The following is a 26639-nucleotide window of genomic DNA, read 5'->3' on the forward strand; positions in this document are numbered from 1 at the left end:
TTACCCCTTCAAGGTCTTGATCGCTCTTCAATTGTCAAAGTAAGGAAAAATTCAAATCCTTGCTGAATCATTGCAAATCGTTCCTGAAATAGAGCAAAGGTAAGTGTCCTTGGTATTGGACCTCTGTCTTGAGGATCAAACACCATAAATTTTTGTCCAAGCTTTACCTTTTGCCACACATTGAGTTTGAGTAAACAGCAGGTAATGCTGCTGCTGTGGTTTGGTTACTCATGGCACCTGAATTTTGAAAAGCAGATATGTGATTGCCAGTGGTACAGGCTCAAATTCACAGTCAGAGCTACATTTGCCATCCAAGGTTTGTGATCAGCCTCTAGCACTAATAATCTGTTCCTCACGCTACACTACAGTAATTTTTGACAGGCTTGTATGGTAGAGAGCAATAAAATGTATACAAAGTAATTTTAAAAATAACAAAACTGTGTTATATTTTAAAACTGTGGTCTGAAATATTACTACAGAAGGCTGAACTAATTGTAGAAGTGAACTGTATGCCAGTGCCTTGATGCACTGCCTATTCATAGCCAGGCCTTTTGGAGGGAGAACAGGAACTGAGAGATTGCTGTTTTCTAGCACTTAGTGTCATCCTAGCAATGCTTCTCAGGCCACATGGTTCTGGGAGGGATGCAGGATACTGGCCTTGCACTGTGAGGGCCTGCACTTGAGTATTGGGTTCAGGGTTTCTGACTTCTCTTCCTTGTGGCACCACCTTATTTAAGAGACTTCTTATAAGTCAAGAGCAGTGTAGCATCTTTGATGCATTTGTTCCATGTTTTGATTCACAGCAGGAGATAGAAGGTAATAGAAATGACTGGGGTGCTGGTCACAAAGCAGAGGTATTTACAGAGAAAGCTGTGGCCAACTCTCAGTTTTCAACAGCTGTTGCCCTGCTTTAACTGAACATGATCTGGAGGAGAGAGGATGATTAAGGTGCATTTCATGTCTCTTAAGTAAGCTCAGCATGACCCTCATTAACATCTCTGTAATGGAACTGTGATCAGCTGAATCCAAACATCTGATAATGTCACTGAAATCCAGAAAATAAGCTCAGTGAAATACTGATTTAATTTTGTATCAATAAGAAGAGTGTTTTCATGTCAGACTACATCACAGAACTCTGTATTCCTCACATTTTGTTCTGTTCTACATGTAGGACTGATAGATGAACTGTCAAAGCAAGGTCATGTGCAGAGCAGCCAGGCTCCCACTGCCCAACCCAACCCCTCTATGTGGTTTCATGTGGCTCCTTACACTGAGAACTTGCTGCAGGCATTGGGTAGGTCAAAGCTATGGGAAGTGCATTGTTCTGGGTTTTGCAAGGTCTGACAACCTTATTAGGGGATTTTTCTGAATTAGGAATTCATTAGGAATATGCTTGTCTATAATAACTCATTTAATGTTCTGCTGTCTGTCAGTCATACTAACTGTTACTAGATGTCTTCTGTTGCTGGGTAATGATGGAAGAATCAATAGAAAAATGAAATGGAAATATCTTTGTAAAAGTAAATTGAAAAGCATGTGGAAAAATAAATTATTCAAATGTAACATGATAACAAGTTAAGCCTTAAGCCATAATTAAAAGGCTAATAACCAATAAATTTGTATTTATTTCCATAGTCTCAAGTGGAGTCATACTACTGAACTGTGATTAACTGTGGGTTAAGAGTGTTGAACTAGAATTTGCTGCAGTGATAACTGTTGGCAGCTGTAGTTCTTCTGGAGATGCAAGGAAAGCACTTTTTCATTTCACTTAGATGTTCTTAATTTCAGTTTCTGCAGTTTAATTCACTTCAGTAACTCATTCATTCAAAGCTGAGAAACTGATTGGACTTGAAAAAAGCAAGTAAATGTGTTTTCTGTTATAACTCTATGACTCAGATGGGTAGGAGACTCTTAAACCTCGTAGTTCTAGACACTTACTTGGAAGTCATGGCAATCAGATCTTTATTTCACTAACTACAGTATAGTGTTTTGTTATATATTCAGTAGGTTAATGTAGCTTTATTTAACTAGATACGTTATTCTGAACTTGGGATATCAAGATTTTTAATGGAAGCATATTGCTTTCCAAAACCAAATTCACACAAATCATAAGGAAAAATGATTATCAAATGCATGTCATTCATCATTTTCTAGCATTGTGGAATGTTAATATATAGGAATAACTAAGTAAATAACTGTTAACCTATACAATTCCTTAATAATCATGTACTGAAACAGTATAGAGTCAAACAGGTTTCTGGTGGGCTGGGGATTCTGCAAGTTACACTGTTCCCAATGGGAATGTGGACATTCATGTGCTATTGTACCAGTCCCCAGTTTAGTCCTGCATTATATGCCATGTAATGTCCTAGAATACAAATGAAGTATCAATTTAATGTGAAGTCAGTCATTAATTATCAATTTTAAACTGATGCCTTCAATCATTTGGGTACAGATCTACCATCTCTACTTCATGGTGTGAATAAGGATATCAAAATTACAATGAAATATATTTGCTTTACGTGGCAAAAAGGCCTTCCAGTTAAGGAGCGTGACTATTCAGTGAGGGTTTGCTGTGATGCTGCTGCTCATGCATGATCCTTTTTCAGGCTGCACTGAGCTGCAGCATGAGGAGTGGTATCACAGTGAGGCACTGCCCCTTACTCAGTTGAGAATTAGAAACTTATTTCATACTAAAAGTCTTGATATTTGTTTTCGTGTGGTAACTCATCTTGTTCTGATGATCTCTGTGTGCAGGAGGAAGCCTCAGTGCAGTGCCAGAGCCCCATTACATTCCCCTGGATTTTTTGTGCAATCGAACATATGCTTCTGATCCTGAAATGGAGCAAGTTGTCATGCTGGCAGTGGTTGGAACAGATGCTATGAAGAGTGCTGGAGAGCTCCTTCATCAGATCCTTCTTCCTGGCCCCAGTAGTTGGTCTCAGAGGCCAGGTGATTTCAAGCTCTTGGGGAGGGCTGTAGAAGTTGGTCAGAAAAGTTCATCCTGTCTATCCTGTTTTTATCATAGCAGGAATATAATGAAACATGTGGTGAAAGGGCCTGAGGAAGGAGGACAGGTTTCTTTGCTTACCTGCCTAAAGAGCTGAAGAATTTATCATGGCCAGTTAGTCATAAGCAAAGCCACTTTCCACATTGCAAACAGCTCAGGTGGGCATAATGTTCTTCAGAGAGTGTCAAATTAATTGAAAGCTGTGCTTAGGCTTACGAAGCCTTTTATATAATCCAGAGCACAGGCTCTCTCCCTGAGTACCAGGAGGCAGAGCAGCTATGTAACTGGGGCACAGCAATGCAAATTCAGGAGTCACAAACTCTTATTTTGTCCACTGACATCCTTTGTGCTCAGCAGCAAAACACTTCCCCACTTCACGCTGTGTTTCCTCATGATCACAGGAAGAATAACAATGCTCTCCCCACATTAAGTGCTCACAAAAGCATGAAGAGCTAAGCAGGATGATTGATTTAGATAAGTTCATGATACAGATAGCAATGAGGTGTAATAATACAGGGAGTGTACTCATAAAGGGCAGGAGTCTGGTACCCTGTCTTATACTATGGGTATTGTACTCTCTTGAAACAATATTATGAAGTAAGTTCTACATCACTTACTCTGTAGTATGTAAGCAAGGAGATTCTAGCTGACAGAAACTTCCAGCAACATGCACTCATGGACTGAGCCCCTAAGTGTCTTGCTGCATAGGACGTAAGACTATTTTACAAACACAACAACATTTAAGCTACTTTAGAGACAAGTTGGTGTTAAATTGTAGCTCATTACTATAATGAATATAGCTTAAAATGGAACATCATGAGAGGTGGTAAAGGATCTGTAATTATGGATTATAGTGTGTCAAACCACATTGTTATCAGTGTTTTCTCCCTTTCAACTCTTCTCTGTTAGTTGTGTTCTCTAATCAAATCATGACACTTATGCTCCATGGCTCCCTGTTGATTTCCCAGATAGCCCATCTTTTGTTTCACTGTAATGTAATTTCCTAGCATTTGTATCTTGTGGATTTTCCATGTACATTTCCGTATCTGCATTACAGTACATTTTGCAACAGGGGGCAAAGCTTTGGAACTTGTCTAGTAAAAAAAAAAAAAAATCCATGTGAATTTACAACACTTGTCTCCAAAAGAAAAACAGCTTCAATGAAACATGTGCTATCAACTGAACATGCTAAACAGATTTCTCTTCAGTTACAGAAGAACCCGGTTTGGGATTTGAGCTCCTTGGTCTCAAATGGTTGTCCCATCTCACTCAATGTCAGGCCAAAGAAGTAACCCCTTTTGAAGTTGGAGATACTTACTGGCAAAGCAGCCTTGGTACACTAATGTCAAACCCAGTCCTTGTATGTGCGTTACGGCGAATCAATGCTTTCAGAGTTCTTGCAGATGCATTGGAGAGATTAACACAATGGAGGGAGAAGCTGAGCAAAAGTGGCGGTCTTCTCCAAGTAGTAATGGCCCTGACCCCAGAGGTGACATTCAGGCAAGCCATCCTGTTCTTCACAGAGACAGAGTTTGTATCTGGTAAGACATGGTTTTACTGTTTATAATGTCCTTAGGTATAAGGTGTTCAGGAATTTATTCAACCTGAGCAAAGGAATCCAGTGCTATGAGATTTTCTCAGGTACAGAAAAGTGTAATAATTTGGGGTTAAATTCTGTGCTTGGTTGAGTAACGATGAGTGATATGAAATCAGCAGGAACCAGTTGAGGTCATCTACAAGTTAGCCTATTAATTTCATGTGGGCATGGCCTGGTGCCCTCTCTAAAGATCTTGAGGTATTCCATAAATACTAAATTGATATTACAGTAGTTGACAGGACCAGTAAATAATACTGTAGGTTTTGTCTCTGTATAAAAGAGAAACTTAGAAACAGAGGCCAAGATCTATCCAAATTAAATGTGGCCACCTATTTGTGGTGCCTAACTTGCTGAGGCAAATACCCCAGCCTTGTTCTGCACTCAGGGAGCCAAAGGTACAACCACTATGCAAGAGCTACAGAAAGCAGATTTCTTGAGAATTACTTTTCCTCCCAGAAGAGAATGAACAGTTCATTCATGACAGAGGGGAGATTGAGATGAGCTGTTAGGCAGAAGTTCTTCCCTGTGATGATGGTGAGGCGGTGGCACAGGGTGCCCAGAGAAGCTGTGGCTGCCTGTCCTGGGTTCAGCAGTAGCAGTCATGTTTTCTCCTTCTTGGTAGCTGGTGCAGTGCTGTGTTTTGACTTTTGGCCTGGGAAAGGTGCTGATAGCACCTATGTTTGTAGTTACTGCTCAAATGTTTACTCTGATCAAGAACTTTGTGAGTCTCATGCTCTGCCAGGGAGGAGGGGAGGCCAGGAGGAAGCAGAGACAGGACACCCAATCCAAACTAGCCAAAGAGGTATTCCATACCACAGCACGTCATGCCCGGGGAGGTAACTGGGAGTTCGCCGGAAGGGCTCTTGCGGGCTCTCTTCTGGGTCGAGCTCGTTTCAGCGGGTGGTATCATATTCTCTCCCCTTGTTTATTTCCTCTATCATTATTTTTATTGGTGGTGGCAGCAGTGGTTTGTGCTATATCTTAGTTACTGGACTGCTCTTATCTCAACCCATGAGAGTTACATTCCTTCGATTCTCCCCCCCATCCATCTGGGAGCTGGGGTGGGGGTGGGAGTGGGGGTTGAGAAAAAGGCTGTGATTGGGTTTTAAACCATGACACTGCCCCATCCCTGGCAGGGCTCAAGGCCAGGTTGGAGGGGGCTTGGAGCAACCTGATCCAGTGGAAGGTGTCCTTGCCTGCAGCAGGGGGTTGAACTAGGTGATCTTAAGGCCCTTTCCAATCCAAACCATTCTATGATTCTATGAGGAAAGAAGACTGTTGTCAAAAAAGCTTCTCTGACCTCAGTGATATATGCTATCCTTGATCATTCAGCATAGTAAACTTGAGAGTTTCCTCACAAAATAAGAAATGTAGAATCATGCCTCTAAGCTGAATTGAGGCACAGACTATGGTGTTACTGATATTTGGTGCTTTGGAACAGCAGAGTATGAGCTCTCACTGTTTTCTTCCAGTGTCAAAAATATTGGCATATCACCTCCATTCTTGGGGATGCCTGACTCCTCACACCTAAAGATAAACAGTTATGAGCCTGACAATTCTTGATTATTCAGAAACAGAGAGAAATTAAGATTGTGGTAGTACCATATATCAACTGAGCAGGAGTGATGCAGCTCCAGAAGTGCATTCATGCTTTGTAATTTATAGCTCTTCCCCTACCTTTCTGTGAAGAGGAAAGGTCCTTTGTTGTCAATAAACTTAGATACTCATGTCAAACACACAGTGCTTATGTAGCGTGGAGTAAAAAATTTGCTTTACTAAATAGAAAAAAGAAAATGTGATGGCATCTGGGGAAAGATGGTGAATTATGTAGGTGTTTTATGTGAGACAGGAGAATAAGAAAAAGAGGCCTTCAGAAAAGAAGGTATCAGACATCCCAAATTAGTGTATAAAACTGTAAGAATTGATGCATTGCTGCCTTTCATTAAAGATATCTTGAGACCAAATGACAGGATAAGATGAAAGCACAACTGTGAGATCAGTTTATTGAGGAAGGCTGTAATCACAGAGCCTGCTTTTCCCACCAAAGCCATTGTCAAGAGCAAAGGAGCATAGCTGAAGCATTACTCCAGTGTCTTGCAGTCTTTTACAAGGACATTACATGTTTCCTCCTGTTTTTATTGTGAGATGAATGGTGAGGTGTTTGTGTGGATAACAGCTCTGCAATATTTTGCAGCTGATCAAATGTCTGCCATTTTCCCTGCTAAATAAAATCACCTTTGTCACCCCTCATGCCCCCAAACAGAGAAGGTCCCCATCTGTGAATACATAACAATGCATCTTCCTTTTACAGATGCAGAACACAGCCCTGCTATGAAATACCTGCCACCACCTGGCAAGAGGGCCAAGGCTGAAGGTAAGACCAGAAGTTACACACCAGTTGCCTCTTGGATAAACACAAATAATTTTATACTCATAGATTGAAGAAAATTATAATGCTGTGTCCTCTGTCAGAGTCATTAAAATGGGATTAATAAGCCTCTAATAATAGACATCAGAATCCCAGGCAATTAGGAAGTAAAGGACAGAGGGGTCCACTTGGTACTGGGGGAAGGTGGTAGTGTTGCCAGATTACCTTTCTTCTATGAAGTTCTCTGTGTGCTTGGATGTAGACTATCTAGGGTTGACATGGAATGTAGGTTAGAAGAGCAACTAATGGCTTCTCTTTAGTAGCCCTTTTCAGATGCAGATCTCAAAAAAAATGAGTTTCAGAATGTTTTACAGAGGGGTACTTGAAATGTAGAGAGGTGAAATGTGTTGACCACCATTCCTTAACAAGTGACTGACAGAAATGGGAGCAGAATGCCATTTTCTTAGTCTCACACAAGGGACTCTGACATTTGAATTATAGTGCCACCCAAGTCACCACAGAATTCACAGGTCCTACAAGTTTTTCAATACTAAAGAAAAAAGATTGTTACTGTGAGGATGTGAGCTAAAACGTTAGAGGCATGAACCCTCCACCTCTCTATGTACTCTTATTATTCTAGCAAAATAAAGGAGAGATGTGGAAAAAGGTCTCATTAAAAGGAAAGAACACTTTGCCTAGATACCTTCTAGATACATTGCCCTGGGAGACAGAAATACAGGGATTTCAGACAGTAATAAATACAAAGAAATAGTAATTTTGTTTTGACAGACAGATTTTAGTTTTCTCTTATCTACTTTGTATTTCACACTGCTTAAGTGTGTCAGTCCCTGGAAAAGAAGTCCTTTATCAGCCTGATGCAAGCTTCTCATTGTACCCCAGTCCTAGATAACTTCTCAAATCATATGTGCCTTGAAGTGCCTTAAATTTTCCTCACCTCCCCAGGCCACTGCAGGTTTTACATTAGACTGAAGGAAGCATTTTTATATAGGCTTTTGTTGTAAGTTCTTCCTCACCAGGCTCCTTTTGTACTGCTCTGCTCTTATGAGGAACTACTGAAGTGACATTCCTGGCTGCTGGGAAATGTCAGTGAGGTTTTGTCAGCAGAGCTGAGGGGTGGACTGAACCACAGTTCTGAGCTCAGTAGGTGTGTTATCAGAAGACAGAGACTTTCTTTGCTTCCAAGGGCACAAGAGAGGACATTAAACAAAACACCTGAGCTTCTAGGACTTACACTGGAAACAAAGCAGCTTCTAACTTGACTGAGAAACCTTAGGAGCACACCACTAGCCACTCTGAAATACAGAAAAGGTAACTAAGAATCAACAGGATTTAGTACTTGAAGGCCTTTACAGCAAGGCTTGGACTTACTGGAGAAGTGGGAAGAACATCGCCCGGGGCATCCCAGTACATTCCAACAGCTGAAATCAAGCCATGAGTGACCCATGAGTATAATGCTTTAGAATGTGTCATAGCTATATTATGTAGAAATGATGGCTATATTCTCAAATTATTGTCCCAGCACATGCACAGCACTTACTCAAATTTTTCTGCTTTTCTCATTTAGTGGGAGAGAGGCAGAGATGCCACACAGAATCTCTGTTCACCTACTTGCAAACAGGTGAGAGAAGAGCAAAGGGGAAAGCATGGTTTGGGAAGGACTTTGTGGAACTAACTTGTCTAACAGCCAAAAATAAGTAAAAGGCATTATACCAACATCTTTTCCAGGCTTGAGTACAGGCAGGGAAATACACTCTCTTTTCTGAACACGCCAGAAAATCTGGTATTTGCTTCTCTTGAGTCTACACTTCTTTTAAGCCCCACACATATGTAGATTACTGCATATAGATAGCATATGAAATAGTATTTTCACAGTTACACTATGAAATCAAGACCTATGTAATATTTTTTTGGGGAAAAAAAATCATTGGCTGTGAGGAGGGGATCTAAAAACATAATGAAGAAGAAAAACACAAAAAATAGCAGGCAACTTGGGCAAACCTAAAAGGCCACTAAGCAGCCAGGGCTGGAGATGAAAATCAGGCATATCTGAGCGCTGCCAAAGAAGTATTTTCTCTTGCTGTTGTCACTTGCAATCACCAAGGAGATAAAACCAACTCCAGGTGACAAGGTGTTCCCATCCGTTTTCAACACTTGTCTTTGAGCAAACAAAGATGGCAAAATGACACAAAATAAATCCCTCCTGAAGTGTCTGAAGTCAATAAATGCAGTGTGTAATGATCCACATACCACAGGAATAAGAATGTTTGCCCAGAAACATAGCAGATGGCAAGTTAAACATCTGGAAGACAATGAGGACTCATGTAACAGCACACAGCTGAGACTGCTGTTCAGTGTGCAAGCAGCTGAATGGGTCTGAGTAGCTTGCCTTACTCCTGCACTTGCAGGCTGTTGCTATGGCATTTAAACCTTTCTATTCAAGAATGATGTGAATAAAATGGCAGATCTCTAAGAGGAGGGCTCCCTGCAGGATAAGGGTTAAGGTTCCAGATCAAGTGGGGAGCAGTAATATAATTTTTTAGTTTTGATCCCATGTTTCTGTCATGAATCAGTACCATGCCATTTAGAAATAACAGTATGCATTAAATTATATTTAGTGTTGATGCTTCATTGCATTGACATTTGTATAAATAGTAGTGGGGATACAGGAAGCATAACATGACACTTTATGTATACAAACAGCTAACCATGGATGAGTGTGAGCAGCCTGCAGTTCTGTAACCTCATGCTTCATGCTAGTTGCCATAGTTAGGCACCAGCAGTTAATGGGCCCTAACTGACTAGTTCTGAACTGCTGTTGTCAATAAATCTTCAAAGGATGTTAAAAGTTTTATTATCTTCAATATTAGGATATTGGGAATCTTAACTATATTCCTAGTTATAAGGTACTTTAGAAAAACTAATAGTTTGAAAATGCTGCCATTTAAAAATGAAATTTCTCTGCTTTCTGCCTTTAATGCTGTTGGTATCATCAGGCAGCAAAACTCTCTTGGCCTGGTTTGACCTGTTTCTCCCAGCACACAGAGCTGCACCTCGCTGTCAGCTCTGCTGGGGCAGCTTTGTCAGGAGCAAAAGGGGTTTTGCTGAAATCTGTTTTACTAAGCACAATTCTATTTGTAATAGGTTTATAACATTGAGACCTGTCATGCTTGTTAGTGCCTCTCTGAAACAGCTCTAACAGAGACAGTGAAAGCAAAACAGTGAGGAATGAGAATTTAATAGCTGCCGTAAGGATTATATCACATAATCATTATAGTTGACATGAAAAATATAAAAGAGAATATTTTATCCCTCTTAAAACTTTCATATTAATATAAAGAATTGAGTCTTATCCTACAGATCTTCCATGTAAAAGTCTTGGACTCAAAGCAGATATCCTGGGAAAAAGCAATCTACAAGCATATGTTGTTTGGATATATTTTTTAACTAAAAATCAAACTAAACCCCATATGCATTGATTGGGGGATTTATAACCTTGTTTTATTCAAATTTTTGTGAACTTGATGCCAGCTTTTAGATAAGCCTCTTCTACTGGTGTCTGTCCAGGCTAGTAAATCCTGCCGTGTGTTTTACCCCAGGTTTTATGAGCAGCTTTGGGTTTCACTCTGTGCTTTGTTACAGGAGCCCAGATTCTTTGCACAGTGCTGCTGATCAAACCTGGTGCCTGGAGCCGCAGTTTTGCAAGGATCCTCCGAAAACTAGACCTGGAAGAATTCACTGTGGTTGGCATGAAACACATAAACCTGGAACCAGACATTGCCTTAAGACTCCTTTCTTCTGAAGTGAAACAGGTGTGTTAAGAAGCTAGTTGATCTGTGGCTACACTTAGGTTTGGAGTGGGGAAATATGTTAGCTAGTGAATAATCCATTCCTGAAAAAAACCCAAACCTCCCATCCGGGATTTCTGAGCTGTTGAATTGAGCTATATAGAACAGTCAGCTCTGTACTAGTGTCAGACACAAAGCAAGCTGATGTGCTGACTGTTTCTTTTATTGCATGCCATAAAGCATCAGATCTGGTTTCTCTAAAACAAAAGTTTGGAGGATCTGGGCAATACAGACCTCCCAGGAATCAGTGGATTTGCCAAATTGCAATGCTGACTATCTAACTGTAAAACAGGTGTCCTCTTTTCCTTCCCTAAGGTCATTCCAGGTAAAAGCACATCTGAGGAGCAACCACCTCCCCTGCAGTTGGGCCAGGCTTTCCTTCCATGTGTTTAAACCTGGGAAACATCTGCTGCACTGCCAGAGAATCTGTACCTCTGGAGCCCCGTTCCCTTAGATTATATGTATTACACATCTTAAACATGCAGCTGAATCTGTCTTCCAGGAGTGTGTGTAGAAGAGCCTGTAAAAAGGACCTGCAAAGAGAGAAAATCAAGTTACTGTCATTTCTAGTGTCTAATAGACAATAAAGAAGGTTCTTAAATCTTAGGGCATTACAGGCTTTTGTTAGATAAAAATAGGTGCATGTTTCTGCTCTTCTACACCTTTAGATATTATTTCTCTCCCAAAATGCAATACCCTGATACAAGTGTAAAGAAACAAAAGGCAGGAAACTGAAATCTGGGCATTCCTAAGGAGCTAGATTATTATAATTTTTTTAAATCTCCTTATTATTTTATTGCTTTCATGAAGACATTTAACCATTTAACTTTTGCAGAAAACAAGCCTTTCTAATCAATATTGCTCTGGGATTATGTTGGGAGAGTTTATAGTATTCTCTCACAGAAAATCTTAATAGTCTTCCAGAGGAAGAGAGGAGCATGCCAGGACAGTGCTCTAACATAACCACCAATCAGTAACAGTTACCACCTTCTGCATGATGGCAAAGCCAAGGAGTACGTGCATCTGATTTTTAAATAGTTACAGGCCACTTGTAAGACAGGCTGGATAGGTGGGTCCGTGTGAACCTCCTGAAGTCCAACCAGGCCAAGTACAAGGTCCTGAATCCCAAGCACAAACACATGCTGGGGGAGACTGGATGGAGCAGCCCTGAGGAGAAGGGTGTTGGTTGATGAGCAGCTGCTCCCCATGATCCGGCTTCAGTGTGCACTTGAGCCCAGAAACCCCTCATGTGCTGGGCTGCATCCCCAGAGTGTGAGCAGCAGGTTGAGGGAGGAGATTCTCCCCTCTGCTGCACTCTGGGGAGACCCCCCCCCTGCAGTCCTGATCTAGCTCTGGGGCAACAGCACAAGAGGGATGTGGAGCTGTTGAAGAGAATCCAGAGGAGGCCACAGAGATGCTGCGAGGGCTGGAGCAGCTCTGCTCTGGACCCAGGCTGAGAGCTGGGCTTGTTCAGCCTGGACAAGAGAAGGCTCCTTAAGGGGAGACCTTAGAGCAGCTCCAGTGCATAAAGGGGCTCCAAGAAACCTGGAGAGGGGCTTTGGACAAGGGCCTGTAGGGACAGGACAAGGGGGGAATGGCTTTAACCTGACAGAGGGGAGACTGAGATGAGCTCTTAGGCAGAAGTTCTTCCACGTGAGGGTGCTGAGGCGCTGGCACAGGGTGCCCAGAGAAGCTGTGGCTGCCCCATCCCTGGCAGTGTTCAAGGCCAGGTTGGATGGGGCTTGGAGCAACCTGGTCAGGTGGAAGGTGTCCCTGCCCATGGCAGGGGGTTGGAACTGGGTGACTTTAAGTTTCCTTCCAGCACAAACCAGTCTGGGATTCTGTGAAGAGTTGCTGAAGGAGTGCTTTCCAATACAGCTTTTAACCATGCAGCTAAATACAAAAATGCTTAGTTGATCATCTGAAACAAGACACTAAAAAAATCCCAATGTCTACCTCAGGAAGTAATGCTGATGTATGCTGGGTAAAGTTACAGAGGGGTGGTTTCATCAACATTTTCTCTTGTTTTGGGAGCTCTCTAACACACTGGAGCAGCTGCTGAGCATTGATTTAGTTTCCTGGAAGAGCTGGTGACTAATGAGCTTAAAAATTACAGACTGTTGGGGTTTTGTTCATGGGGGTTGGTGGGTGGAAAGGCAGGTTTTCAAAGTGAGACAGCAGAGATCATCAACTGCCTTTGGCAAAGGAAATGGGCAGTAGGAAATGCTTTCTGCTGTATGGGGGCTTCTTCTCAGTTTTAGAACACCTTTGAAAGTCTTTCACTTGTGAGGGCTGGAAGAGGCTGAGCTCCCAAGATAAATAGATAGATTTGCAGAAAGCCAAAGTATGCTTCAGGGCCTGGACTATTTGCAAAATCCAGCTCCTAAGTGTTACAAGGGCAGCTGGTGGGGGCAGATATATTTCTTGTAGCTGAATTTCATATAAGCATTTGAATTGGAGTGCTATTCATTGTCCGTCTCTCAGGAGACAATGGGATACAGGGCTGATTTTAAAAGGAGTTAATATGAGGGCAAATTGCTGAAATTTATCATCTCTTGTTGAAGACCATGGAGTCAGTGTGTCTGATGCTTCTAGAAGGGCTTTTTACCTCCTCCTCACCTGGATCCTGATTCAAAATCCATCTTCAAGAATCTCTAGAGAGCTCCTGTATGTTCCTCAATGTGCCAGTTTGTTTTGTATACACAGTACTTGATCACAGATTTGGGGTTTATTCGCTTGTAGAAAGACTACCTAGCATCTCCTTCTCTTTCTAATGGATTATTTACATGCACATTGACAAATATCCTCAGCAACATGATTTCAGATACACGATTGCTTTTGCAACTTAGATATTAACATTCAGCTTCTAAGTAGCATCTGGCCTTTGGCATACAATAAATAATGGACTGGTCTGCTGTTTGCTGAGGTATTTAATCACAGGAGCCATGATCATACTTTTTACCTGAAGTTTAAGAATAATTTACAAAAATAAGAGTCAGTAAATAGAGCTGACATTATCTCCTCAGCTCTTAGCAGGACCTGGTCATGTTCTAACTGTGGGAAGCAACCACTCCTGGAGGGATTTCTGCCCATGGAGGCTGGATCTCCTTTCAACAGCTCCAGCCCAGCACCAATGTGCAGTTCCAGCTGCCAGCTAGAAAGCTTGATTTTACAGTGAGACCTGATCATCCTGTTGGGAATCACTTGATATAATTGCCTGCAGGTTGCTGGATTCAGTAGCTTGATGATTCCCTCTAGTCCTATCTTGTGATTCTGACAGTAGAGGCCAAAGGATGATTTTGCTGCTTTTTAATCCTGTTAGTCCTCCAGAGCCAGTGCACAGCTAGAACTTCCTCTGTGTGCAGCAACAACATCACTCACTGAATTCAGGTCAGCTGCACATCTCACCACAGCTGTTCAGGTGTCAGTGGGGACATGGGTGAAGACGCTGCAGAGGCAGGATGTAAATAAGAACAGCATTTTGCTGGCAGAGTCTAGAGCAGATGTGAAGATCTCTCAGAATGGGAGAAGTCATCTTGACTCACTGACACCATGAGTAGCAATCAGAGAAAACATCTTTAACCCAAAGTCTGCATATTTGATAGGGAACAACTGAAAGACAGGAAACACAGAAGGGTTCTGTTATGTAGATCTAAAAACAGTGTTTAAAAGCTCTGGAACAAAATAACTTTGTTTTGGTTTGTTTAACAGAAAGCATCTCTAAGTATTTTCTTTTGCAGATGTTTCTGACATGGGTGAATGTTGATATGTTATACCCAGTCCTTTTGAAACTTTACATGAAGTCATCCTCACTGTTTTTCATTTCCCAGAGAGAAGGCCCTTGAAAAGTGTGCTATATACATATTCTTTCAAGCTAACACAAGATTTCAAGCAAAAAGGGTTAATTTTGTATTACACAGAACTCAATGAATGTCAGCATGTTGCAGTATACTATGATTTGCTGAAACTCTTCATCCTCATCTAAATGGAGCTCTCCTGCCAGAGGAGAGCCTGTGCTAAAACTTCCCTGCATAGTCCTGTTCTGTAGGTGACATCCCAGGGTTTCCTCTGCCCCGTGTTTCCATGAGGTGTGAGGATGGACACATATCAAACCACTTACCTAACTAACCCATTTAAAACCAGGGAGGCTTTCTCATAGATCATTTTGCATTTTCAAATACAGAACAGAATATCTGGATTGAGCCTGTGCTTTTCAACTCATAGCCTACTTCTTGGAAATACAGCTGAGGATGAATGTGAGCGAGAGAAGATTTGGGTCAAAGACAGTGAATGGTTTCATATGATAGAAAAGCAAAAGAGGCCTTGAAGTAGTTTATCTCCATATTTTAAATGAAATTATAGGATTTACTTTTGGAAATGTTTTATCTAGATAATAGAAGATTAAGAAATAGAGGAATTAAACCCCCTAGGGGGCTGAATGATGTGTTTCAGCTGAGTCAAATGATGGTTTTTCTCCCCCTCCACCTTGTTTTCATCTTCTCAAAAATTGAAAAAATAAATAAATAATCATGGGTTGGTTCAGGCAGGGAGCTGAAACTGCTGCTGTGCATAAGCTGCACAGAGGACATAGTGCTGGTGTGGGACTTCTGTGTGGAGCACGGGGAAGCAGACTTTGGTGCTCCTGCCATTGTCAAGAGGAGGGGGCAGGAGGAGGCAGCCTGGAGCTGCTGTGAGCACCCTGACCTCACGCTCAGCAGAGATGTCTGCAACAAGCCTGGCTTTCCAAGGGTTTACTTAATTAAAGCAGTCAGCAAGGCTGTGAGTATTCTGCTGCCTCTTGGAACCCTCTGCTCCAGTCATTTGCTGCCTTTCCCTGTGCTTCCCAATCATTATGTCCATCTCCAACCTCCAAATCAGACTGTTCTCACTGGTGCAGTGTTTGCTAGTTATCCTTGTTACCTATCCTTAGTTAAAATAAAGATCCCAGGTGGTTGTGACCTGCATAGCATCAAAAGGAACATCTCTGCTCAGGAGTGGTCACAGCCTGAACTGACCACACTTGGAAAAGAAGCGAAGGTAGAGAAATAAGTCATGGAGCACAGTGCATCAGTGGCAAAGCCAGGAGGGGAACTGTTTTCTCTCAGTCCCTATCTAGTGCCCTGCTGCTCTGAGCTTCCTTATTTTAAACTCACTGGTTCTGTAGTACTGATCCTAAATTGCATATGGAATTCTACCAGCCCTTGGGAGAAGCTGGGCCCTAGCAGCAGGGTGCCTGGGGAGGAGTTTGGGGTGTGGGGATCCTTCCTTGTGTGAATTAAAAAATAAAAGTTTTAGTATTTGCAATCCTTCATTATGTATCCACTAAGGAATTAAATGTGGTTCCTTATCCCAGAGCATTTATGACCCTATTGATGTTGCTAATGTCCATTGCTTCCACCCTATCCTTGTGTCATGTTGAAGATCAGGTTAAAAGGGTTATTGCATAAATCAAAGGGTCACTAGTAGATGAGTAAACTGCAGAGCAGCAATTTGTTTTCATCCTTATCCCCTAAAAATGCACTCCACTTCTGGTACCTGGCATGTACAGATAGGCAGAATAAGCACAGCACAAGGCTTACTGTCTTCTAGGAATAGGATTTGGTTTCCTTTCTTACTAAAACATTAGGAAATTACTGCTGAAGTTGTTTGTATGTATAAAACCTGCTGTTGTTCTAGAACCATGAGGTCTAGAACCACAGGCTGCTATGGCTTAAGATCCTGCCATTAACTTCTGTAGCTCTGTGGGGACTTAGGGTGGGAACTAGATCTCCTGCTACCTGGTGAATGTAACAGCAAATGCTGGCTTAGTGATTATGGTATGTACTCTGGAAGCTCTGCCTGCAGAAACCACTAGCACATATATTATGAAGAGGAGAGAAAGCAGGTCAGGAAAGCTGGGATGTACCCTTCACTCACCAACACTGTTCATCGTAACCTGTTTTGTCTCTGTTATTTCTCTTCAGGATCCTGCTGTTTTAGAAGCTCACTGTTCCTACCTTACTTCAGACACTGCTCTTGTGCTGTGTCTTCAGAGGCCAAATGCTGTGAAAAAGCTGGTAGATTTACTGGGGCCAGAGGATCCTAAAGTAGCCCAAGCACTAGATCCATCCCTCTGGAGGGCTCAGTATGGCACCAGCATAGTCCAAAATGGATTTTATGGTAAGTTTGTAAAAGCCCAAAGGCTCAAACATGCCATTGGAAAAATTACATTATGTACTGTCACCTCCTGCATTTTCAATGTAGGTCTAGCCTTGACAGGTGGTAGAAACCATTATCCCCCTAGAAAGCCTTCACTGTTGTCTTGGTGGCTGAGCTATGTCTCAAGCTGTGAAATACAACCCAACAAGATATATTAAAAGGTTTCTTCCCAGAGCAGCACTAGCTTTGCCTTCCGCCAGAGCAGATTTTCTTTGATCTCTTCACTATTTGGTCATTTTGTACTTTTAGCATGGTTATTTTGTAATTTTCCCCAAGAATCCATCTGTCTTCTCTCTGCTTCAAAGCTACCCTCTTGGTAACTTCATAACCCACTGGCCAACTGCCACCAGATTCCACAGAAGAAGAAAAAAACTCCAAGATGCTGATTTCCTGTAACATGTCCAAACATTAATGATTGACTAAAAAGAGGTGATCAAAAATGGCTTTCCCTAAGGAAAGCAGGTAAACTTGGCTGTTTTCCATTCAAAGAGGCTCTTGCCAGCTGCCACATCAGCAGAGGCACACCAGTTAGTCAGCACCTGGATGCTGAACCAGCTCATCTGCCAGCAGGGAAGGAGCTAGGATGCTGCAGTGGGAGGTGGGATGGGAGATAGCTGGGAATGGGTGTGAAGGAGGGGAAAATGGGAAGTATTGCTGGAGAGAATGGACTGGAGACAGCCTAGAGTATAGCTGGAGATGGCCTAGGCTGCTGCCACAAGGAGGGAAGGGTAGAGTTCAAACATTCCTAGGGAATTAAGCATCATTAGTTCACTGCCCATGAGCAGTGTTTTTCCTCAGTGTGGTGCTGATTGTGCTGTGTGTAGTTAAAAGATGTAAAAATAATAAAAGCAATAGTTTCTGTAGACACTCTCTAGTGTGAGCTAGCAGACACAGTATATGTACCTTCATGTTCCAGAACTTTCTTGTCAAGATTGGATTGTTTGGCTCTCTCTATTGTATTCTGTGCTGTCAAATCACTCCTTTTGTCCACATCAGGTGATCTTTTGAGGAAAATTAATAGGGAATGAAGTAGCCCCCATGTACAGTCTAGGAGAGAGAGTCAACCCCTTGAGGTAGAACCTTGGGGATTTTACTCAGGTATGATCATAATCCTTAGGAACAAGACTAAACCAAGAGAGATTTCACACCACTTACAGGATCTCATTCATGGGAGTGACTGAGGAGCAGGATCTACCTACACAAAAGGAATGGTCAGGGCTCTTCAGCCGATATTTTTCCATTATCAGGCCCTGCTTCTTTTGCTCTTAAATTTAATAGCTTGTGTGTGCAGGTTGCCTTGAGAATGAGAACTCTTCACTCTCAGCTAACAATATATATATACCCCAAACTTAGGATACACATGCTACTGTTAGAGCACCCCTAGCATAGCTCAGCTAAAGTTTATATTAGCAAGAGAAACAAAGTCTCACTGTCTTTCACTGGAAGAGCTCACTGTGTTAGAGAAGTCCTCAGAGGTTTGCTTAAGGATTGATTGCTTTCAGATTCCTGCTCACTCCAAAGGCTGGGCTGAGCACAGAGCTGCACTTAGCTGCCCACCACCCATCCTCTGAGCCCAACCTGTGCTTGACCAACCTGTGCTTGAGGGCAGCAATGTAACTGTTTCACAGAGCCATCCTTGCACACATCCAAGGAGACTGGAGGCAGCTGTAACTGATGTACTCACTGACTCAAGATCTGATCCAGCTCTGTGCCAGTGAGGTGTCTGTCCATAAGGGAAGGAGTGTTCATAACCCGTTGCATCTCCAAGAGCTTGTCCTCCAATAGGGGTGAAACATTTACCTACAAGTTAAGCAGGAACTGCTGAATCACTGTGTGAGTAATCATTTGGGAGGGTTGTGGAAGACCATCTTCCTCCCTAGGAGGGAATACTGAGCCTGCTCAGTTTTGCTTCAACTGAGGAAGATCTCTAGTTAATGTCACCTTGTTGAGGTAGAGCAAACTCCAGCTGTGTGTTTCCTCCCAAAGTAATTGGGGAAGATCAATGGAGATGAAGACTATGTTCTAGTGATACTGTTGAACCACGTAATGCAGTTTTAATACTCTGATGCTCAGCTGCAGAGGTAAACCTGCACTCCTCTCAGCTGTTCTTGGTCTTACAATGTCATCGTATAGTACTTTTTCTTGAACCCAAAGATCTCCTACACAGGCATCTTATACAGTCTTGTACTTCAAGCAAAGTGAGAGTAAAAATGTTGCAAGCTTTGGGAACATTTGTGTCCTCTGTAATGGCATCAGTTACTTAAACAAGGAAGATTTAACTCAGAGATACATAAAAGATCCAGCACAACTTACATTCTGGTGACTTAGGCAATTTTAGGGTTGTAAACTACTGCATTAAGGACTCTGGCAATTCAGTAGCTGGAATTATGAAGTTCATACAGGGCTGAGTGCTGTAAGAACAGTAAGGCATGGTTCTTTGAATGGGTAGCCTGTAAAGGTGGTAATATTTCAGAGGATATTTGTGTTTTGTATATTTGTATCCCAGGAGTATGGATCTGTGCCAGCAATTGACAATCCAGCTGAACTCCAGTTATATAGAAAGAGCTTTTCCTTCTCTAACATTTTCCTCCCACAAATCTAAAAGCATTCTGAATAGTGCTTTGTAACAATGTTGCTTTATAGGGATATTCTATATCCTGATGCTGAACCTGGAGAGACCTCTCAAGCCACTGAGTTCAGTTAGTTCCTCCACAAGCAATGCCATCATATATTCCCTTTCATAAGGATCCACCCCAAATGGCATGGTTGTAACAGAACTTCACTGCTCTGATAGCTAAAATTCTTCTTACATTTTCAAATTTAAGTATAGTCATACCCAATTTGTATCCATTTGTTCTTGTGCCAATACCTGTAATTCAGTTTTAAGTAGTTCTTTTTTCTTCTCTGTCCTTTTCTACCCTGGTGTATTTATCAGAAATCAGATTCCTTCTCAGCTTTGTATCATGTTGGGTCAAACCAGCTAAGGTCTTTTAGTTTTAACTCTTCAAATGTTTCTCCATTCCTTCCATGATTCTCATGTTGTTTCTATGTGTACCTGTCCCAGTCTCAATTTCCGTCAGCAAAGTCTCACACTGTTTCTGATTTCTGTTGTAAGTCAGAGCCCCCAGAGTATCTGGGACTTGCATTATTGTTACATGACACATTTGTTTTACCAACCAGTAGCTCCTTCCCATTCAGTAAGACCAGCCTGATGTGATTCAGAAGCAAGAGAACAAAAACAGGGGATTGGAGCTGGTATTAAAGAGGTTCACAGGCTCCTTAACACAATTCCTTTCACTGCTCTGCTGGGAAATAGGAGTCTTGTTTACATGAAGAAGCAGCTGAGCGATAATAGGGCAGAATCACAGTATCAAGAAGGCAATGAAAATATTCTAAATATAATGGTTTAAAATGTTTGCTATTACTGTATAGAACAGCTGGCCTTTAAAGCAATTACTTCAGTATGTTGCACATCATCAGTCTCTCAAAAAGATGAGTGTGAGTCTAGAGAATGTTTAATTCATGGCCTGAGAGAATCTTCTCGTTGTATTTATCTCTCAGGCTCTGAATCCTATCAAATAGCTGTCCGGGATATGAAGCTGTTTTTCCCAGAAGGGCTGTGCTACAGTGAGTGTCAGACATTAGAGGAGGAAGAGGTAAGATTCTGCCCTTTCCTGAGAAGTATCCTGCTGTGTCAGAGCAATGGCTTTGGTCTTTCTTTCCTATTATGCTTTAGATTATGCTTTTTTTTTTGTGTTTTACCAGCTGCTGAAATTTTGTTCTCCTTTGGATGTTCCTGTCACAAGGTGCTCACTTTGTATTGACCCAGACAGCCTCAGTGGAAAAGTGCTTTTCCAGATATGTTTGCTCAGTATCCTGTGCTGTAAATTCAGGGCTCATACTTTAGAATCTAAATTCTCAGACAGAGTCAACATCGCTGTGGAAGCAGGTCACAGGGAGGGACAACAATATCATCAATGATTGCTAAGACATAGCTGGCCCAGAGGCTGCTTTTTAACCAGCTTATCTCATGTAGTATCCAGGAATGGAGATGAAGAGGGACAGGTGATAGTGTAACTCACTGGTTGCTGAATGTCTACCACAGAATATGCACACATCCACATGCTCACAGGGTGAGCACTGCCCTGTTTGTGTGCCATTGGTTTTGTCTCTTGTGACCCTGTGTGCAGAGGTACCAGACCACAGCAATGCAAAGGGTGGAGCTATCTGTGTGAGACATCTCAAGCTGTAAATACACTGCTTGCACAGCTGCTGGCTGTCTGCATCTTCCCCTGCCCATAGATAGAGGCATAAAGGCTCACAGTCTAGCCCCTCAGCTTGCCTTCAGGCAATGTTGAGCAGCTTACCAGTACCACTGTGGCCTGCTCTGCTCATCTGGCCCTCATGCTGCTGGTCTCTAATTCAAACCAGTGTAGTCTGCCAATGGCTATAATGAAATAGTAAGTCTTTCCTGTTCCACTAGTTCTGTATGTCATTTCCACTCTGATCATTTTCTTCTCAAAACCAGGCTTTGAAATTATTTGGTTATGCCTAACAAAGGGCTGGAAATGTTTGACCCTTGCTTTTGTCCACACAGCACAGAGGTGACCCAGCTGAGTTAGTCCAAGGAGATTAGCTCTGGAACTGGAAGCAGCCAGCCACATCTGTAACATGCTTCACTAATGTGGATGCACTCTGCAGCTCAGTTCCAGGGCATCATCGCTGCACTGTGCTGGGATGCAGATATACCAGTCCAGCCACAAAGATGATTAAGGGAGTGGAACACCTCCCTTATGAGGAGAGGCTGAGGGAGCTGGGTCTCTTTAGCTTGGAGAAGAGGAGACTGAGGGGTGACCTCACCAGTGTTTACAAATATGTAAAGGGTGGGTGTCAGGATGATGGAGCTAGGATTTTTTCAGTGATATCCAGTGACAGGACAAGGGGCAGTGGGTGTAAACTGGAGCATAGAAGGTTCCATGTGAACATCAGGAAGAACTTCTTTACTGTAAGAGTGACAGAGCACTGGAACAGGTTGCCCAGGGAGGTTGTGGAGTCTCCTACGTTGGAGATATTCAAGGCCTGCCTGGACAAGTTCCTGTGTGATGTACTCTAGGTTTCCCTGCTCTTGCAGGGGGATTGGACTAGATGATCTTTCGAGGTCCCTTCCAACACTTGGGATTCCGGGATTCTGTGAAGGGAGCCACTGCACACTGAGTAAAAATGTCAGACACTCACAGTCCTTGAGTTTCTGGCCTTGAAAAGCTGGGAGCAAAGACCTTAGAAAGATGTCTGTATACAAGACCTTTAAAAGAATGTCAAGATGCTGTTCTGAATTAAGCCCCAATAAGGATAAATACAATGCATGCAGAATGTTCTTGTGTCTCTAGACAAGCAGGTGTTTCCTGGGCTGCAATTACAGAAGTGCACAATGAAAGCTTCACAGCTTGCCTCAATCAATATATCTGAAGTGTTATCCTTCCTGATCAGGTAATGGTGTTCCCATGACTTACCTCTCTCTCCCTCCCTTCCCTCCTGCAGATCTATAACCTGAAACATGACCCCATAGTCAGTTTGGAAATCAAGAAGCAGCGGAAGATCATAAAGCGTGGAGCAGGAGGGCAGCTCAGTTCACTGGGCTCTGAGCAACCATGCAACCCTGGTAAGGAAGTGCGTAACTCTTGTCATAGTTTGAGACTGCTATTGATTAACTGGATAGCAAGACAAACCATCTGGTGGCAGCAAGATTTGGTATTGATGTCCTTTCAGGAGGAAAAGAGCTCTGAGCTGCAAAGAACAGCTCCAGTGGAGTCCAGCCATTTAACTGTTTACCTGCCAGGCCCTTCCACTGCCAGAGCTTTCATGGGTTGAAATGCAGGCCTATTCAGAAGAACCAGCAGTGTCACACATCCCATGTAAGCAGTAATGCACATTTCTCTGCTGCACTTTCACGCTGCACTTAAACATTGACTTGGCCACAGTGTTTTGCATCTCCATTCAAAGCCTGCCATAAGAGAGGCCAGCACACTGTAGGGATGGGTGATAGTGAGACGTGTTGTTCTGTGAGTAGGTAAATACAATTTATGCTTTAGTGCTTTTGGCAGTATGGCCAGCTCACTCTCAGGAACTGGACTGAGATCTCATTCAGTTCCCACCAGCTGATGAACAGATGCCAGCTCAAAATGACTTCTACTTACTGCTGCTCTGACTTTGATTTGAAGTTGAACCTTCAGCAAACCTCTCACTTCCCTGAGCCACTTACAGTTTCTCAGCCTTTTCTGTTGATTTTACTTGATAGGCATGTGTACACCACAGGCTGTCATGCAACATCATTTATCTCAGGATATGTAACTAACACATGGGGATGCTTCCATGTTGGGATATTGTGGATTGATTCTGAGCCTTTATAAACAAACAGAGACTAGGTAAAGCATCCCTGTGGTGTTCCCTGGGGAGCAGACTTGTTTGAAACTGGGTCATTCTCATTCCTGTAGCTTGAGTTGTGATGTGACTGGCAAGCAGGAGGGTGAACAGCTGAGCAAACATTCCTGTGCTGCACCTGAGTGCTGCAGTTGTTAATCCCAGCTGTAAAACCACAAGATTGTTGTGGACAGGCAAAGAGTATGATAAAAATGCTGCAGAACTACTGATCATCGCATTCCACCTTAACCCTTACTGATACAGGGCTTTTGGGCATTGACCCTTACCTGCAGATGCACCAGACAGCACATGCAGAAGTGCAAGGAGGGTGCTGTAAGCCAAGGCCTGTGCCTTAATGCCAGCAGAGCTACTTGGGAGGCACAAAGTCACCTAGGGGGAAATAGGGGGTGTATCTGAAGAAGGATTTTAGCCAAGGTAATTAACAATGAATACTTTCCACTGTCTTAATTCAGCTTTGGGTTATGCTCCACGCATGCTTCGTGATCATTGCAAAAATCACCAGTCCTCAGGCAAGCTCCTTTTTTAGATTGCAGACCTAAGAAAGACCTTGTTATTGTAGCCACTAGCACAGCAGAGACTGACTGCATGAAGGTTTAAGAGTTAACTGATCCCTGTAGTGGGAGGGTGAGACCTATCTCACAACATTATTCCACTATTTAAAGGGTGGCTACAAAGTCTCTGTTTTCCATGTAGCTCTCTTTCTGTAAGGAGTTACATGGAAAAGTGGAGGTGATAGACAGAAGTTAATCCCAGGGGAGATTCTGACTGGACAGAAAAGAATAATTTTTCCCAGTGAGAACAACCAGCCATTGGGATAATCTCTTCAGGAAAGTGGTGGATTCCCCAACACTGGACACAGTTAAGATTGGGCTTGGCAGAGTGCTGGGTTACTCAGTCTTGGTCATACTTAGGCTAGAAAGGTTGGACCAGACGATACCTGAGGTCCCTTCCAAGCTCGTATTCTATGATTTGTTACTGACATTCCTAAAACTGTTGTATGAGTCCTGAAAGAAGAACTTGGTGACTGTGTATCCAACAGCAGCTTTGTTGAGATGACCAGGCTGTTCTGCATGTGGCTGCAGAGATGCAATCACGTCATTGTGTTTCTGTTGGGGTATGTCAGCTCAGGCTGTGTTCAGAGCACAAAGCTGCAGTGAGAGGAGACTTGCAGGTGCTCCCAGTCCAAAACATCCCATATTGCTGCTGTGGTATGTCCCCATCAGTTTATTGCATGATGAGAAAGGACTGGGCTTGTGCCCAGATTTGTACTTCCTAATTTTTATAAGAGATTGCAGAAAATAAGATAAAATAGGGGGAAAAATAATTTATTGTGGAGAGAGCACAGGTATTCTGCAAGCTTTGAACAGCCCAGTGGTGGGAGCACATCTCAAATGATGTGCCCCTAATTTACTGCTGCATGAGGATCATTTTGCTTTGAAGATGTCTAAGTAGAGTCGAAAGGAAACCAGTGTTCAGCCTTGATGTGTTTGTGTCTCAGAAAATGTTTTTCAAAGAGTCACTGTCCTGGAAAAGCAAGCACACGTGATCCTTGAACTGTCAGGAGCAATATAGTAAAATATGCCTCCAGCGAGGCAGACATCCTTCACTTGGTGGCCTCATCTTGAACACTAGAGGTAGCTCTTGCACACAAAGAAGCCTCTCCTTTTGAGCGAATCATTATCACAAACCTGCTGCCTAATGGACAGGCAGATTTATCATGAGGAAAATATGAAATACATTAAGTCTTATGTACGCTGGTTCAGAATTACATTTTGGATTATAAAAAGCAGCTGGATTAACAGATTTCTTTGCTTAGAAGAAATTAAATGGACTAGTATCTCCTGTAGCAAAGCAGCAGTTGTCCTTGTCTGACTTCTGAAATGGGGTCACTACTGCTGTCTTGTGATCTCCAGATACAGACACATAGGCATGCAGCAGTTCGACAGCTCAAGGTGAGCAATTGCATCTGTGAACATCCCAAACCATATAACAATGCCTGAGGGCCTCAGATCTTCCAGTTACTGGTCTGTGGCCAGGAAGAATTACTTAGAGGGCTGCCAGTTGTTTGGGATAGGTATAAAACAAGCATGTGTTGTCCTTTGATCTTTCAGATCAGCCATTGCTCGACAACCTCTGCCAAACTACTTGCCTCCTATTACCTGGAGTGAGCCTTCGGGGTTCAGAACCCCCGCCTTATGTGGAACTGCTTGATGAGCTCATTGGTACAGATTTCACAGTGACTGGAGTACGTCTCACTGTTCTGGACATGCCACAGGCTCGCTTCATCTCCAAGACACTAAGCAGGGCAGGATGCAGTGCTGCAGCACAGGTATGGAACAGCTGGAGTCGTGCTTTGCTTCCTTCACACAAAATAGGAGCTGTTTAATGCCATGCTGTGCTAGGGAATCCAGCTAGCTTGGAACAAACTTGCTTTAGTAGCAGTATTAGCACAGCACTGCATGTGAGCTCTAATACCTCTGGTAGGGAATGTGGCAGCATGCCTTGCTAGCTAGTTCCTGGTGTTCCTGTATCTCCACTACCTTGCTGACACATAACCTTGATATTGTTGCATGTGCCCTAATGTGAATGGCACATCCATGTTAAACATTTTATTTAGTTCACCTTTCAGTGTGCAGTTGCTCCTATTATGTATGTTCTGCCACTGTACCCTGTCTTGGTTTTACATGTAATATAGTTTGTATTTCCCTTTCTCTAATCACACCCCATTAGTCTTCTTCTACAATGCTAAATAACCCTTCCATTTTCTTGACTGTGCCCTGAAGTCCTAGGCACAGATTTAATTTTGCTTCCCACTTAGTTGGTGCTGACAGCTTAAGCTGCAGTCCAGCATGAGGTTTGAGCAAGCGTTCACGGGTTTTAAGCAAGAGATATGCTACTGGGGCAAGCAGATAGATTGCTTTACATCAGTGTCTCTTTGCACTTGTGCGGGAGAAGCTCACCATCTCAGGAACCTTTCTAGGGCAAAGCACTAAGGTAGATCATGCAAGAAAGTGTTGTCAACAGCATAGAGTAAACAAGGGGGGAAACTACTTATGCTGGAAGTAGCAATCAACAAAGTGCTGTCAGAGACACACATCAGTCCCTCGGAAAAAAACCCACAAATATTGATGCTTACAGCCTTTCAGTTATGAGTCTTTGGTG

At 42.7% G+C, this 26639-nt stretch overlaps 1 protein-coding gene across 1 annotated transcript in view; it reads left to right on the forward strand.

The window, feature by feature from the left end:
- Positions 1-1186: 1186 nt before the first annotated feature.
- The window catches only part of LOC101868711 (uncharacterized), a 36073-nt gene continuing 10620 nt past the window's right edge, over positions 1187-26639 (forward strand). The window contains exons 1-10 of the mRNA XM_031050357.2: positions 1187-1294; positions 2758-2952; positions 4219-4551; positions 6919-6981; positions 8561-8614; positions 10636-10805; positions 16805-17000; positions 20601-20695; positions 22578-22698; positions 25589-25806. Coding sequence (XP_030906217.2) covers positions 1246-1294; positions 2758-2952; positions 4219-4551; positions 6919-6981; positions 8561-8614; positions 10636-10805; positions 16805-17000; positions 20601-20695; positions 22578-22698; positions 25589-25806 — 1494 coding nt within the window. The 5' untranslated portion in view covers positions 1187-1245. The remainder of the gene's footprint in view (positions 1295-2757; positions 2953-4218; positions 4552-6918; positions 6982-8560; positions 8615-10635; positions 10806-16804; positions 17001-20600; positions 20696-22577; positions 22699-25588; positions 25807-26639) is intronic.

This window comes from Melopsittacus undulatus, chromosome 8 (assembly GCF_012275295.1).
Source record: "Melopsittacus undulatus isolate bMelUnd1 chromosome 8, bMelUnd1.mat.Z, whole genome shotgun sequence".
Taxonomy (NCBI): domain Eukaryota; kingdom Metazoa; phylum Chordata; class Aves; order Psittaciformes; family Psittaculidae; genus Melopsittacus; species Melopsittacus undulatus.